The sequence below is a fragment of the Vipera ursinii genome (genome assembly GCF_947247035.1).
Source record: "Vipera ursinii genome assembly, chromosome: 2".
Classification (NCBI taxonomy): Eukaryota; Metazoa; Chordata; class Lepidosauria; order Squamata; family Viperidae; genus Vipera; species Vipera ursinii.
This window is the reverse complement of record NC_139513.1, coordinates 3,632,611-3,648,850: the sequence shown is the minus strand read 5'-3', so window position 1 is coordinate 3,648,850 and position 16,240 is coordinate 3,632,611. Positions and strand designations below refer to the sequence as shown.

At 38.3% G+C, this 16,240-nt stretch overlaps 1 protein-coding gene across 1 annotated transcript in view; it reads left to right on the top strand.

The window, feature by feature from the left end:
* LOC310633241 (vomeronasal type-2 receptor 26-like) overlaps positions 1 to 15,932 on the top strand; it is a gene marked incomplete at both ends in the record, with an annotated part of 28,838 nt that extends 12,906 nt beyond the window's left edge. Inside the window, 4 exons of the mRNA XM_083350928.1 lie at positions 7,923 to 8,451; positions 12,190 to 12,402; positions 14,248 to 14,374; positions 15,022 to 15,932. Of these exons, the coding sequence (XP_083207054.1) occupies positions 7,923 to 8,451; positions 12,190 to 12,402; positions 14,248 to 14,374; positions 15,022 to 15,932 (1,780 nt within the window). The remainder of the gene's footprint in view (positions 1 to 7,922; positions 8,452 to 12,189; positions 12,403 to 14,247; positions 14,375 to 15,021) is intronic.
* Between the last annotated feature and the right edge of the window lie 308 nt (positions 15,933 to 16,240).

Here is a 16,240-nt window from a genome sequence, read left to right as displayed (position 1 = left end):
AACAGATGGAAACTAACCAAAGAGAGAAGCAATCTAGAACTAAGGAGAAATTTCCTGACAGTTAGAACAATTAATCAGTGGAACAAGTTGTCTGCAGAAGTTGTGAATGCTCCAACGCTGGAAGTATTTAAGAAGAGATTGGACAATCATTTGTCTGAAATGGTATAGGGTTTCCTGCCTGAGCAGTGGGTTGGACTAGAAGACCTCCAAGGTCCCTTCCAATTCTTATTCTATTCTATTCTATTCTATTCTATTCTATTCTATTCTATTCTATTCTATTCTATTCTATTCTATTCTACTCCATTCCATTCCATTCCAGTCCATTCCAGTCCAGTCCAGTCCAGTCCAGTCCATTGTAATCCTGGATTAATCAAGTGGGCTCGAGAAGAACAGCCAGTTTGCTGCTATGACTGCGTTCCTTGCCTTGAGGGAACCATCTCCACTCAGGAAGGTGGGTCATACCAAAGAAAAGGTAGGGACTTGTAGAAGCTGATTTATGAAGAGCTTTTTCTTGAATGTGCAAGTTAAAAGACACTGACATTCAACTTTTTTAAAAAACAATTCAAGCTGTACTATTTCTTACCTAAAGGAAAGAGCAACAAAAATATCTTGAGGGAAAGGATGAAAAAAGATAGAAGGGTGTGTCAGATTGGGCAAGCTTACTACTGCCAGATAAGATATCTCTTCTACTTTTTTGTTTGGCGTGTCCTTCCAGATTTATCTTAATATCCGAGTTTTTTTTGAAACCTAAGGGATTTTATTTCTAGGATTCCCTCTTACAAAGATCTCTTAAGGATAACTAAGAAGGTGTCACTGGTGCAGAATGAGGTGATGAGGACAGTTATGAGTGTACGTCATTTCCCTCATTAACCTGTCTTCCATTAGCCATTCCCCATTATTTGCAGAAGTAATTTTCTTTACCACCCAACTAGATTTCACAACATAAGAATCCTTTCAGTCCAGTATATTAAGAAATGCCATGTGGTAGGAATCTGGGAGTTTCTCTAGAAAGATTAACTGATTCATTTTTTTTACCTCAAATAATGTAAAGGTTCTGCCTATTAGAAAGAAAAGCATTTGTGTCCTAAGACTTCCCCCAATTTCGTAGACTATTAGAAATGCAATCATTTTTTTAGAAAAAGATATTTTTGTTTTCTGCTTTATGTGGAGTTTTTTTTTTTTTTACCAATACATCTTGGAAAATTCTCAGCTGTTCTCCAAGAAGGTATAACTTAAAGTAAAAGTACAGAATATTAAAGAAATTTTGGTTTTTGGTTTTCTCAGATATGGAAAAATGTACCAAGTGTCCGGATGATAAATATCCAAATGAGGACCGACTTAAATGTATCCCCAAAGTTATATCCTTCCTGTCTTATGAAGGAAATTTGGGTATCATCCTGGTCTGCTTTGCTCTTTTCATTTTCCTAATCACAGGCTTTGTTTTAATCCTATTCATTAAAAACCTAGAAACTCCCATTGTCAAAGCCAACAATCGGGACCTCTCTTACATCCTTCTGATTTCCCTCCTGCTTTGCTTCTTGTCTACTTTTCTCTTCATTGGTCAACCAAGGAAAGCCACCTGCCTTCTCCGACAAACAGTTTTCAGCATCACCTTCTCAATTGCCATTTCTTCTCTCTTGGCCAAAACAATCACAGTTGTGTTGGCTTTCGTGGCCAGAGAACCAGGCAACTGAATCAAGAGATGGTTGGGGAAGGCCTTGGCCAACTCCATCATCCTTTCTTGTTCTGCTGTCCAAATTATAATCTGCTGCATCTGGCTTGGAGTTTCTCCCCCATTCCCTGACTCTGACCTCCATTCCCAGCCTGGAGTGATCATCCTGTAGTGCAATGAAGGATCTGTTGTAATGTTCTATATTACCCTCAGTTATCTGGGTTTCCTGGCTGCCATTTGCTTCACTGTAGCTTTCCTGGCCAGGAAACTGCCTGGGGCCTTCAATGAAGCCAAGCTGATCACCTTCAGCATGCTGGTCTTCTGCAGTGTCTGGGTGACTTTTGTGCCAACCTATCTGAGCACCAAAGGGAAATACATGGTGGCTGTTCAGATCTTCTCCATCCTGACCTCCAATGCTGGTCTGCTGGTCTGCATCTTCATCCCCAAGTGCTACATTATCATTCTGAGGCCAGACCAGAATATGAAAGGGCAGCTTACAACCAGGAGAAATGTAAAAATGTGAGACAGAGGAATTTCTGCTCTCAACATTTTCCAACAGGCCAAACTTAGAAAATGGTCCAAGCTGTTCTTCATCCATGACTGGGTGAATGATTTTCCTTGAAATAATTAAAGGGTAGTTGGAATGTAGAGTCTCCCATCCTGGTCCACTAGAATTGCAAGATGGTCACTGAGTTCTGTTAAATATTACTTAAAAAATAGTCGAATTAGTATATCTGTCAGAGCTGTCCTCCTATGCTTCACTAGATGCCAGTCTGCCGAAAGGGATCTTCATGCTGTCCAGAGACAACCCAAGGCCATGGACCTGGGAATGTAATGCAATGCTTATCCATCTACTCAACCAATGCAGGGATAGTTTTTATTTTAATTTATTTTAATCCCATTTATATCCCACCCTTCTCCGAAGACTCAGGGCGGCTTACAATTTAAGCACAAACCAACGTGCTTAGCAATAGCCTCCATTCTATGTATATGCCTGCTTATTAGGGCTTTCGCCCCCCCACAAGCGGCATTATTAAAAAGTCAGCTTATTGCCCCCAACAATCTGGGTCCTCACTTACCAAAATATATTCAAATATGACCAGACAATGGAGAGATAACAGGAGAGTGGAATGGATAAGGGAATGTTAACTAGGAAATCTTCGTGCACAAACTCTTATATCTGGTTTTCCTACTGTAACAACTTGGCTTTTAGTAAAACTAAACTTTTAGCGACAAATGGAGTCAAGAATATTTCTTTCCTAAGTGACCAAGCTGGGCCAGGTCTGACAATTTCTCTTCTATGCCTTTAGCCTACTTGAGGCCTGAAATGTCATACACCAAATATTTGAAACATGGCACTTGTGCAGTGTGAATTTTGTTGATATCCCAGAAAAAATAGCTTTTTTTCTCAAAGTTCTCTCAAGTTCCAATATTTTAGTTTATATGCAACTGGGGTCCTTTGTGCTATCGGGGGTAAGGGCTCAGATTCATCACTATAAGAAGAGTAGAAAGACACCTCCTTGTCAAATTAGGAGGAGTATAATCTGGATTATATGACTGGTCACCCAGGTTAGGCAGTTAAACAACCCGAGCTATGAATATTCTCTACAATTTCTAATGTGATGTTCCAAATATGCTTTTTCAGGAGGCAACTGGACTTGCATGTTTTTCTTTGGAGACATTTCGCTTCTCATTCAAGAAGATTCTTCAGCTCTGACTGGATGATGGGGAACGGAAGGATTTATATTCCTTGCAGACAGGAAGACAGGAGTTTATTGAAGCAAGCCTTCAAGCAAGAAAACCAGAACTGGTTTCGCTTTTTCTGTGCCAATGTACATTTTCAGTAAAGTATTATACTCATCCAAGAAGTGAAACATCTTCAAAGAAAAACAAGAAAGTCCAGTTGACTCCTGAAAAAGCACCTTTGGCACAACTGTGACCTAGATGACTGAAAATCTCCATAGACAACCAGAACTTAGTCAGACATGGGAGATAACATCATGAATGTGTTGAGAGAAAAATCTTCATCTGGGTCCAGTCCAAGCTGGGAATAAACAAAAGGAGACTACTTTAGAAAGAAAGTTGCAGTTTTTTGAAAAGGAGAGCCAGACAGAAAGATGGCTCTGGGAAAAACTGGCCACATGTAGTAGGGACTGGTGGGTTTTTATACCTTGAGCTTTTGTTTGGAGGTGTTCCTGTGCAGGCATGTCAAACTGCTTGCCCATGGGCCGGATGCGTCATGCCAAAACCGCGCCCACCCCATGGCTGGCAATGGGGGGAAAGTCACGATATGTCGTGCAACGTCACATGACATCGTGAGTTTGACATGCCTGTTCCTGTGGCATGAACTTTGACCTAAGTCTGAGTGTGTCTTTCTGGTATTCTGATGGTGGTGGGTTAATCCTATTATGTCCCAAAGGTCATATCCTGCTTCTCTGGGGCTGGGGCTGATGACTATTGGATTTTTTTCAGTGTGAGGGATTGTTGATTCTAGAGTTCTTTGTCTTTCTAATCCAAGTTTCCTGGCTCCAATCTTTCTGACAAGATTATCACATCTGCAATTCTGAAGACCTGGTTTCTGTTTGGGGCAGAGAGACTTTAAAATCCTTTGGAGAAATATATTCTGCCTTTTTAATATTTCCCAAAATATTTCTTTCTCTGGATTTTCCCCACAAATGGCAACAGCCTTGTTAAGCATTAAACTGGCCTTCAAAACCAAGAGCCAACCTAAACCCCCAAGCTGTTGTAACCAGGCACGGAGAGTGGAAGGCAATGTCCATACAGTGGAACAACATTCAAGTTGTCAACCAAAGTAATCTTCAGAAAGAAGAAGACCACGTAGTCTGCACTGGAGACAAATTCCTTGTGTGTCTAGTCAAACTTGGCCAAATAAAGTATTCAATTCAATTCAATTGTCCCTTTTATGTGTGTTGAATTATCTTCCTCCTGCATCACTTTCTAGATATGCCCTGACAGGAAAGAATAACAAACCACTACAGAACAGTGCTCCTAAGGGTGCACCTTGTGTTAGTGAGTTTTCACTAACTTGCTTTTCTCCAGCTAGCCCTCTGCACATGGAGCCCGGGAAGAAGTTCAGGATCCCCAGAGGAAATGACGCTTCTCAATGTGATTATCGCCATCCTGGTCTTTGAGACTTCTTCTGCTCCTTCTCCAGGGATTGTCCTTCTTGTAAACATCAGATTGAAGCAACATGGAAAGGATCTTGCATCACAAATATAAATGCCTCCACCCATACTTCAAGTTTTGCACAGGATTTAGGGCAGGCAGGGACTGTGTTCTGGAATGTACATTTCTCTCCTTTCCAGGTGAAGCTTGGCTAGTCTATGCCTTAATCAGGAAAAGCCTTGGCATTTCCATCTCGGGAGAGTGCTTTGAATTCTTCTACCTCTTCTTGCTGTTCCTTGTTTAGAAACAGGAAGGGTATTGATTCATCCTTGTGAGATATGGACCTCCTGCCTCTGCTTCTGATGTTGCTAGTACCCCAGCCAGTGTTTGGGAAGCTTAGAATCAAATGTCCACTGATTTTGGAGCACCAGGATGGGGAAAATCATGGAACTATTACAAGCCAGGAGACCATCTCATTAGTATAGTCACCACTGCAACAAAAATATCACATGTAATGTTTTCTTTCAACATAGCCCCTTATAAACAATCTCATTTGTAAGTCCTTCAGTGTGATGGAGTTTTAATAACTCTTCTAACACTCTTCTTGTTTCTTATTTCACTTAATAGAATAGAATAGAATAGAATAGAATAGAATAGAATAGAATAGAATAGAATAGAATAGAATAGAATAGAGTAGAGTAGAGTAGAGTAGAGTAGAGTAGAGTAGAGTAGAGTAGAGTAGAGTAGAGTAGAATAGAATAGAATAGAATAGAATAGAATAGAATAGAATAGAATAGAATAGAATAGAATAGAATAGAATAGAATAGAATAGAATAGAGCAGAGCTGGAAGGGACCCTGGAGGTCTTCTAGTCCAGTCCCCTGCTCAAGCAGGAGAACCTATACCATTTCAGAAAAGTTTTCTTAACTTCCAGTGTTGGAGCATTCACAACGTCTGGAGGCAGGTTGTTCCACTGATTAATTGTTCTATATTTCAGGACCTGTCTAATTCCCCGAATGATTTAATTTCCATAGCTTTCCTCTTTTATCTTATTTTGTGGAGAAGACTGAAATCCAAACATGGGAAAATAAAAATCTTAAAGAATCCAGATTATTTTCTTCTTCTCATTCAGTCCTAGGATCTTCATTTGAAAACTTATTTTTGTTTAAAGAAGATATAGAAAGGGTTGTAGTTATCTCTTCATAGACCATTTCTATATTTTAATAACTGCTTATTGATATTCAGTGCTTGATTGTTATAGAGATAGAGGATGAGTTATTATTAAGTTTGGTTTTTTGATTAAGATATGATACACATCTTTTTTAAGGTAGTTTTAATAACTGAATTATTTTTTCATCCTAGTTATTGCTTATTTGTAGTACTGCCACAAATAATGGTATATTTGTGATTCTTTAACCTTGGTGGCCTATTTCCATCCCATCTTCTCAACACTCATACAAATGAAACAGAGATGATCATTTCCTCTAGTTTTGAATTAGTATTTTTTAAGATTCAGTAGGCTTGTGGAGACAAGGAGACTTAAATTGAAAAAAAGTATTTTGTTCTTTCTGCTGACGATTAATATAATAAATAGAACTTTTTTTTACAGTAGGTTACCTTTTCCTATATCAAAAATACTATGCTTCATTTTTTCCATTCAAGTGGTCAACAAGAATTCCCTGCACAATCTCACACTTGGCTACAACATCCATGACAATTATTTGGACACACTTGGCACTTCTGATGCCTTGCTGGACATGCTCTCTACTGGACAAGATAATGTTCCAAACTACAGATGTGGAAAGAAGGACAACCTTTTGGCTATTCTGGATGGAGCTGCCAGAGACATCTCCTTCCAGATGTCAACATTAGTAGGAACCTATAAAGTTCCACAGGTTTGTGTTTGAATTTTTCTATCTGGTAATGTGAGTGAGGTGGTAGTGGGTGAGTGATAGATCCAATCCTATCTCATGGAACTCAAGACCTGCTTCTCACCATGTCCATTGTAGGTGACATAGCTATGGATTGGTATCCACAGTGGGGAGATCAAAGCAGCCATATCTTCTCAAGATACCTTCCCCACTGTTTTGGGAACATCTGCTTCATACTTGTGAAGGGGAGGAGAGGTTCTGTATCCAATCAACTGGTCCTCTGTACAAAATGAAGGTGAAGCAGTTTTGGGAAGCTCACATTCTGTACATAATCCTAGCCAAAATAATATTTTTGATCAATGGTGAAACCATCATAGATTTGTGAAATGTCTCCAAGTCAGAATAAAATAGAATAGAATAACAGACCTGGAAGGGACCTTGGAGGTCTTCTAGTCCAACCCTCTGCTCAGTCAGGAAACCCAATACAATTTCAGACAAATGGTTGTCCAATCTCTTCTTAAAAACTTTCAGTGTTGGAGCATTCACGGCTTCTGGAGGCAAGTTGTTCCACTGATTAATTGTTCTAACGGTCAGGAAATTTCTTCTTAGTTCTAGGTTGCTTCCCTCTTTAGCATACTGACAGTTGATTAAACATATATTTTGTATCTTATGGATGCCTACCTACATTAATTAACCTCCTTTAAATCTTGGTCTGATTTCTGTAAATTGTATGGATGATACAGAAATATGATTTGCGTTCTTTATTCCTATTATTTTTTACACAATATTTTTTATGTTATTCTGCTGTTTTACATGGTCTTGATAATGTTCTATGTTTTGTACTGAGTATGTTGATATTGCCTAATAGCTAATCAACAATAAACTATTCAAATAGATATATGAGAGCCGAGTTGCATTTATTAAAAACTTTTATTTTGGACTCGATCAAACCCCAAGTCTAACACACCATTGTTCATTGCTTTTTCAGATCAGTGATGTACCTGTTTCAGAGGCTCTCAGTGATAAAAATCATTTCCCTTTTTTCCACCAGATGTTCCAAAAAAAAGGGATTGAGTACCCAGGAATTGTTCAACTACTTCTCTATTTCAAATGGATCTTGATTGGTCTCTTTGCTTCAGACACAGAGAATGGAGAGAATTTTATAAGGATGTTTACTCCTTTGCTTGACAGAAGTGGAATTTGTGTTGTTATATCGCAACAATTCTCAGCAATGGGACATATAGCATTCCTCAGGGATGCTGTCTCTAAATGGAGACAAGTCAATGTCTTTGTTCACTTTATAGAATATGTTTCCCTGGTTGACAGAATTCTTCCTTTCCACTTAGCACTTGGATATTTGTCAGGACCCATTGAAGGGAAAGTCTGGATCATGACAGGAATGGGGCAATTGAAAGTGAAAAGGCACAGACTTTTCAAATACATCCATAGCATTTGGTCCTTTGCTTTTCAAGGTAAAAACAGGACAAAAGATTATGCCTTTGAACCCAATCTCTTTGTGGAACAACAGTTTAAAGATCGAGCTTTTGACTGTTTTTTTTCAAAGTATGTCTTCTCTGTCAAAGGCCGGAGAAGATGCACCCAGAAAGCACCATTGGAGACCCAAGAGAAAAAAAACAGACGCCGTGTGACAAATAGCCACATTATTTACAATATTGTTAAGACTCTGGCCCATGCTGTGAATGCTGCATATTCCTCTAGATCAAGAAGGAGAAGGAAGGAGGATAAAAAGAATATGGAGACTCCAAGGCTGCAGTCATGGCAGGTATGGTTTCCTAACAAGGATCCGTCAAACTTAAAATCCAGCATGGAAGGAAGGGAACCATCTCAACCTATTTGTGCTATTAAAGGACATTAGGTATTGGCCAATCTATTTGCTCAGGCATAATTTTCCAAAGACTGGTTACCATGACTGATAAATTTTGATATTAGCACTGCTAATTTTATTTATTTATTTATTTATTTATTTATTTATTTATTTATTTATTTATTTATTTATTTAAATTCCATTTATATCCCGCCCTTCTCCTAAGACTCAGGGTGGCTTATAAGCTTAGCAGTAGCCTTCATTCTATGTATATGCCTGCTTAGTAGGGCTTTCACACACACCCCAAGCGGCATTATTACAAAGTCAGCTTATTGCCCCCAACAATCTGGGTCTTCATTTTACCTACCTGGGAAGGATGGAAGGCTGAGTCAACCTTGAGCCTGGTGGGACTCGAACCTGCACTAATTGCAGGCAGCTGGTTTTACTTAAGGAGGCATTAGCCCACTGCTCCACCAAGGCTCTTTTACAAAGGACATGTTGTGGTTCTGACTAACGAACCCAATGAAATGAGCACAGCTGAGACGATCAAATCTCTCATGCAAAACTTTATTGAGTAAATCATATTGGGACAGGTGAAAGGAAAACCAGCTCTGGTTAGAAAGGTGCCAAAATCAGTAGATTAAAAGCAAGGAATCTCTCCCCTCCCCCATTGTCCAATGTGTCACATTGTCCAATAAGCCATCATGCATTTGTTTTGAGAACGAATCCTCCATTCTCAGGAACCAGCTTTCCTATGATCTTGGTTCCCATGGTTCCCAACAGCTCTCTATCTGAAGTCTGCATACCATTTACCCCTCCCCTCCCTCGAGTTTGTAGGCAAGCTACGAAGATTGAGGAAACAGCAAAGGGTCTTTTGAAGCTTGACAGGATGTATGCATTTTTAAATAACTTTTTGTATATATGGATTTGTACTGGATGTATGGATAAGGAGAATATTTGTAGTTGTGGGATTGAACTGTGGGGTCCTTGATGCTTTCTGAGCTTGGTGGTTTTCTCGAAGACATTTCATTACCAAAAATGAATCCATGCATGAATGAATAAAATAACCAATCAATAAATTTGCCAGTGCTACAAAGGAGTGGTTTGCTCAGATTTTATATAGTACTTGCTTGCCTTGTCTCTGTGGATGGGAGTGCTCTTAGTGGTTCCTAGATTAGTTGTAACAGTAAATTACAGTTGTTTAGTAGCTTGTTTGCCAGAATTGTTCCTTGAATGGGGAATTGGTTAGTTCTTGATTGTTGGTTTATTGTTAATCTTGATATTAATCTTGGCTCATGTGGGTTTTGATTGTTGGTGAAGTGTATTGGTCTTTTTGGCTTGTTGATTGTGTCTTTTGGATGGTATTTAGATAAGCAGAGATCAACCTAGTTTAACATGTTGCCTAGTTTGATAATGAAACTTCTGCAAGAAAACAACCAAGCACAAAGAGCACCAAGATTCCCTTGTGAGTTTGTGATTCAAATTGTAGAATGTCACTTTAACAAATTTCAAGGCCCTCCTTTTTCTCTGAAGGAATCCTACTTAAAGTTTCTCATTAATATTTTTATCTAGCTTAATATCCCTCATCCCTTGCATCATTTTTTTCTTCTTTTAGAGGAGAACTAAACCGTCAAGATATATTTTAAATTTTATACAGATAGTTCTCAACTTGCAACAGTTCATTTTGTTATCATCCAAAATTACAACAGCACTGAAAACAGAGTTTGTCTAAAGTTAGTATGAAATTTCATCGCAAAGCCATATTTTAGACCAAGGACTAATTTTTATTCATAAGTTTTATGAGAAAGATTGAAAATCATTTTCAATTTCAAATTTAGACATTAGCCACTAATCATCACATTATCTAGCCCTAAATAGATTAGCTTGCTAATCATCACATCAGGAAGTAGTTTGTTAATACTTTGCTGAAATCAAGTTATATCACCGAGATTCCCACTATCTACTAAGGAAGTATGATGATATGTGGAAATGACCTTGTGGATTGGGGAAAGGAAACAGGGTTTCTAGAAATCATCATATAAGGTGGGGAAGTCTATAGCTGTATAATGGGAAGAGAAATAAACTCATAAAGGATACTCCCTAATTTTTCAGACTATAGACTACTTGGTGAGAGGTTTGTATTTTCAGACTTGGAAAACTCTGTTAAACTAATATTACAATAATGTAGAATTAACTCATCTGGTCATTAGAACAACTAACCAGTGGAACAACCTGCCTCCAGAAGTGGTGAATGCTCCAACACTGGAGGTTTTTAAGAAGAGACTGGACAGCCACTTGTCTGAAATGGTATGGGGTTTCCTGCCTTAGCAGGGGGTTGGACTAGATGACCTCCAAGGTCCCTTCCAAATTATTATTATTATTATTATTATTATTATTATTATTATTATTATTATTATTATTATTATTATTATTGTTATTATTATTATTATTATTATTATTATTATTATTATTATTATTATTATTATTATGTTTTCCATCTGGTCAACTTGGAAGAACATTAGCCTGGCAGCGTTCTTCTTGATAAATCCATGATTTCTGGTAATCACCCTGTTGTTCTGAAGGAATTCATGAATAATCAGTCTATGGAGATTCTCAGTCATCCAGGTCATGTTTGTCCCAAAGGTGCTTTTTCAGGAGGCAACTGGACTTGCTTGTTTTTTCTTGGAAGACGTTTCATTTCTTATCCAAGAAGCTTCTTCAACTCTGACTGGATAGTGGGGAATGGAAGGAGTTATATTCCTTGCAAACAGCTGGTCATTTGCATTCTTTAAGAGAGTTGTTGAGGCCACTTGCAGGTTTACCTGTGTCCTCAGAGTCACCTGAGTGGTGCAAATGGGTGTGGAGCCTTCTTGGCAGCAGTATGTTTTCTGCTCTGGATCTATTCACTGTTGAAGACAGGCGCAGGCTGTTGGGGATGAGCCTGTGTTGCCTGCACCTCAAACTGAAGTGCAAATGGTTCCTGTAGTCTAGAAATGCTTCCAGAAATCCCTTCATACTCCACCCGAAGGATATTCATTAATTTTTAACTTATTGTAATTGGGTTTTTTAATCAGAGTTATAGGGGTTTTAGATTTTTAATCAAGGATAATTTAATCTATTTATTTGTTATTAACTTTTTGTATTGTAATGTTGTTTTAATTGCCTTGTGAACCGCCCGGGGTCCTACGGGAGAAGGGCGGTATATAAGTTCAATAAATAATAATAATAATAATAATAATAATAATAATAATAATAATAATAATAATAATAATAATAAATGTTTATGGAGATTCTCAGTCATCCAGGTCATCCTTCCATTCTTCACCATCCAATCAAGCTGAAGAAACTTCTTTGATGAGAAGCAAAACTTCTTCAAATAAAAAAGAAAATCCAGTTGCTTTCTAAAAAAAACCACATTTGGGGTAATCATGAATAATCTCTTTATACGTTTGTTCAATTTACTTGTCATCTGCTCTAGAAGTTCCCAATAATTGAAAAAAATATATAGAATTTTATCATCATATAAACATATGATTGGCAAATTTTCTGAACCATTTTTGTTTTACTTTTGAAGATAGTGGTGACAATTGTGCTTCCAGCTAAGAATCTGTAACTTAAATTACTGTAGAAGAAAGACTCATGTCTGAAAAGATCACAGTTTTCTCCTTTTAAAATTCCTGGATTTTTCAATTCTAGTTCCACCCCTTTCTGGAGAAGAATCAGTTTTGCAATCTTTCTCAAATGAAAATATACATAGGCAAAAATGGACATCTGACAGCAGATCTGAATATCATGACCTCAGTGCTTTTCCCAAAGGAGGATTCCCTCAAAATGCAGCTGGGAAATTTTGAAAAACAGAGACTTTTTATTTACCAAGAACCACTTTCTTGGCTAAAGCTGCTGAACAAAGTGGGTGAAATATTGACGTCTTTTCTCTATTTTCCAAACTTTTAGGACCTATTTCAAATGGGCTATGTCTAGTCACCAAGGTGGGTGACCTTCACTGAGAAATGAATGTGGGGAGTGGAATACTTACAGTTTTCTTAGATGGCTTTGGAAGTTTCAGTATTACTGACATCTTGTCCTTCAGAAGCTATAATGTGGAAATGTCAACTGTCCAGTTTGCATTTCCAGAAAAAGAAACTCTTGGGACATGATTTTACCAAGAGTATTCCGTAAAAATGTTTACTGAAATATGGAAACAGTCCACTTCTCCATCGAGCACCTGTGTTAGTGACCTTGACATTCTTGTAGGCTCTAAAATATATGTTGGTTGCCTAGATACCATCCCTCCCACCTTTCCATTCCATTCCACAATCTCTATTTTTTTGTCAAGCTATGAGTGAGGAAGAAAATGTAGCTGAAAGAGCAAATCAGTCTTGACAGGAACAATGTTTTAGCTGATTCAGCTATGTCCATTATGTGATGCTGGAGGATTATTCTTTAAGGCACAGCTCATGTCTGTTTTGTGTCCCCTCTGCAGTCTGGTACCTTCATAAAGCTAATACAAGAGACCCTCAAGTGCTGGAGATTTTAGTGCAGATAGCCTCAGGTTCATTTGCTTCTTGTCCACAAATAGCAAAAAAGAAGGCAATTCTGTTGATCTATATGTGAGTTCAGGTTTGATCTGAATCAATGAAACTGAGTCAAGACTGACTAGAGATTCTGTTGGTCCCAGTGGAAAATAAGATTCAGTTTGTCTTAGCTGGGGACAATGTCTCCTGAAAGGCCAGGTTTGTCTTAGCTGGGGACAATGTCTCCTGAAAGGCCAGGTTCGTAGTCTGCAAGATCCTCTCTCCACCTGGCCCCATTTTAACTAATGTTCTGTTAATTCTAATTCTTTATTTGTTTTTTTTATGTTGTTTTAATGCTTATATTGTTGTTTTCATCATCTTGTAAGTACCCAGTATTGCTTGATCATAAGATGGGAGTTATATATAGCAATAGCACTTAGACTTATATACCGCTTCTGAGTGCTTTACAGCCCTCTCTAAGTGGTTTACAGAGTCAGCTTATTGCCCCCAACAATCTGGGTCCTCATTTTACTGACCCCAAAAGGATGGAAGGCTGAGTCAACCTTGAGCTGGTGTGAGTCGAACTGTTGAACTGCTGGCAGCCGACAGTCTGCAGAAGTAGCCTGCAGTACTGCATTCTAACCACTGTGCCACCACAGCTCTTATTTATAAATCAATAAACATTTCTTTTATATATTATTTATAAGCAAATAAGCATTTCCTTTATTTATTAATTGGGAGATGGTTTTGGTCTACTATCAAAGGGGAGCAATGTTTTCTGTAGTTCAGAAGAAATCTTTTCAGATCCTATTAATCAAAAGGTACATTCCTCATCATAGTTTTGTTCTATTTTATTAAATATAGAATTTAAAAATAAATATTTTCAAATAATTTTTTTCTAAAATTTAATATGAACAAATTGCCATACTTTTAAGTCACGAATATGGGAAAAATGGATACATGTTAATATGGCCATAAGGAGGAACCCACTGGTTGCAATGTAATTCTTAAATCTTTTCTCAATCCCATCCCGACAGACTTTATTAAATAGGGAAAAAAATTATAGCAATGTGATATCCCAAAAACAAAGTGTTCATATCTGTCTGGAACTAGTCAGCATTTTCATATTTACCTAAGTGAATCCCAGAGACTATGTGCCTTTTGTTCATGTCTACATCCGTTTTCAATGGATCATTACTTCTAACAAATTTTCTTTGGCATTTCTTGTTTTTCTGCTCAGTCTCTTCCTCAGTCCAAATGTGTGGAAAATTGTCAACCTGGATTTGTCAAGCGGACTCGAGAAGGAGAGCCAGTTTGCTGCTATGACTGTGTTCCGTGTCCAGAGGGAACCATCTCTGCTCAGGAAGGTGAGTGACACCAGAGAAAAGGACAGATTTTGTGAAAGTGGATTCATCCAAAGCATTTTCATGTGAATGCAATTTAAAAGATTGAATCTCTACTTTTGCTTGTTCATTTTCAAACTGCACAGTTTCTTATCTAAAGGAAAAAATAACAAAAACGCCTTGAATGAAAGGGTAGGAAGAGATAGAAGAATGTGGCAGATTGGGCAAGCTTTACAACTCCCAGAGAAAATATCTCTTCTCCTTTTTAATTTGGATATATCTGGCCAGATTTACCTTACTAGGAATGTAAACTCTTAAATCCACCTTCTGGAAGTGTTATTTCAATGCACACTATATGTATGAGCCTCTCCTTGAGGATCACTGAGAAGGCATTGCTTGTCCACAATGAGGTGATATAGACAGAGGGGCACACTTCATTACACCCATAATACCACTGCTCTAAGTAGCCATTCCAGATTATTTTCAGAACTAACTTTCTCCGCCAACTAACTGTATTAAGAAGTACCATCTGAAATGAGGAAATGCATCCTTATCTTTCTCAATGCAGATATTAAGAACTGCATCTTGGAAAAGCTGTTGTCTCAAGAAGGTATTTCTTGAATAGCCCAAGAACAGAATGTTAAAAAAATATTGCTTTTGGGTTTTCACAGATATGGAAAAATGTACCAAGTGTCCAGATGATAAATATCCAAATGAGGAACGAGTCCAATGTATCCTCAAAATTATAACCTTCCTGTCTTATGAAGAACATCTGGGCATCATCCTTGTCTCTTTTGCCCTACTTTTCTTCCTAACCACAGTCCTTGTCTTAATTATATTCATTCAATACCGAGAAACTCCTATTGTCAAAGCCAACAACCGAGACCTCTCTTACATCCTACTGGTCTCCCTCTTGCTTTGCTTCTTGTCTTCTTTTCTCTTCATTGGTCAACCAAGGAAAATCACCTGCCTTCTCCAACAAATAGTTTTCAGCATCATCTTCTCAATTGCCATTTCTTCTCTCTTGGCCAAAACTATCACTGTGATGCTGGCTTTTCTGGCCACAAAACCAGGAAATCAAGTGAAGAGATGGTTGGGGAAGAGTTTGGCCAACTCCATTATCCTTTTTTGTTCCACTGTCCAAATTATCATCTGTTTCATATGGCTTAGAGTTTCCCCCCCATTCCCTGACTCTGACCTCCATTCCCAGTCTGAGGAGATCATCCTTCAATGTAATGAAGGCTCTGTTATCATGTTCTATATCACTCTCAGCTACATGGGCTTCCTGGCTGCCATCTGCTTCACGGTGGCTTTCTTAGCCAAGAATCTCCCTTCAGCCTTCAACGAAGCCAAGCTGATCACTTTTAGCATGCTGGTGTTCTGCAGTGTCTGGGTGACCTTTGTTCCTACCTACCTGAGCACCAAAGGAAAATTCATGGTGGCTGTGCAGGTCTTCTCCATCTTGTCATCCAACACTGGTCTGCTGGGCTGCATCTTCATCCCCAAGTGTTACATCATCCTTCTGAGGCCAGAACTGAATACAAAGGAGCATCTTACGACCAGAAGAAATGTAAAAATGTGATACAGAGGAATTTCCACTCCACTTTCCAACATATTCCAACAGGCCAAACCTAGAAAATTGTACAATGATTTTGCTTGAAATAATTTGGCAAGGTGGCTGGTAGATAATGTCCCCCATGCTTGTGCTATATCAGATGGCAGCTAACCTCCATTAAGCAGTCAAGGCATCATAACTTTCTTGTTTCCTTATCTTATCTAAGACATGAAATGCCATATCCAGCTATTTGAAACACGACACTTGTCCAATGGGTATCTTCTGGATATTCCAAAAATTATTTGGGGGGGGAGGGTGTTGGTTTTATCACAGTT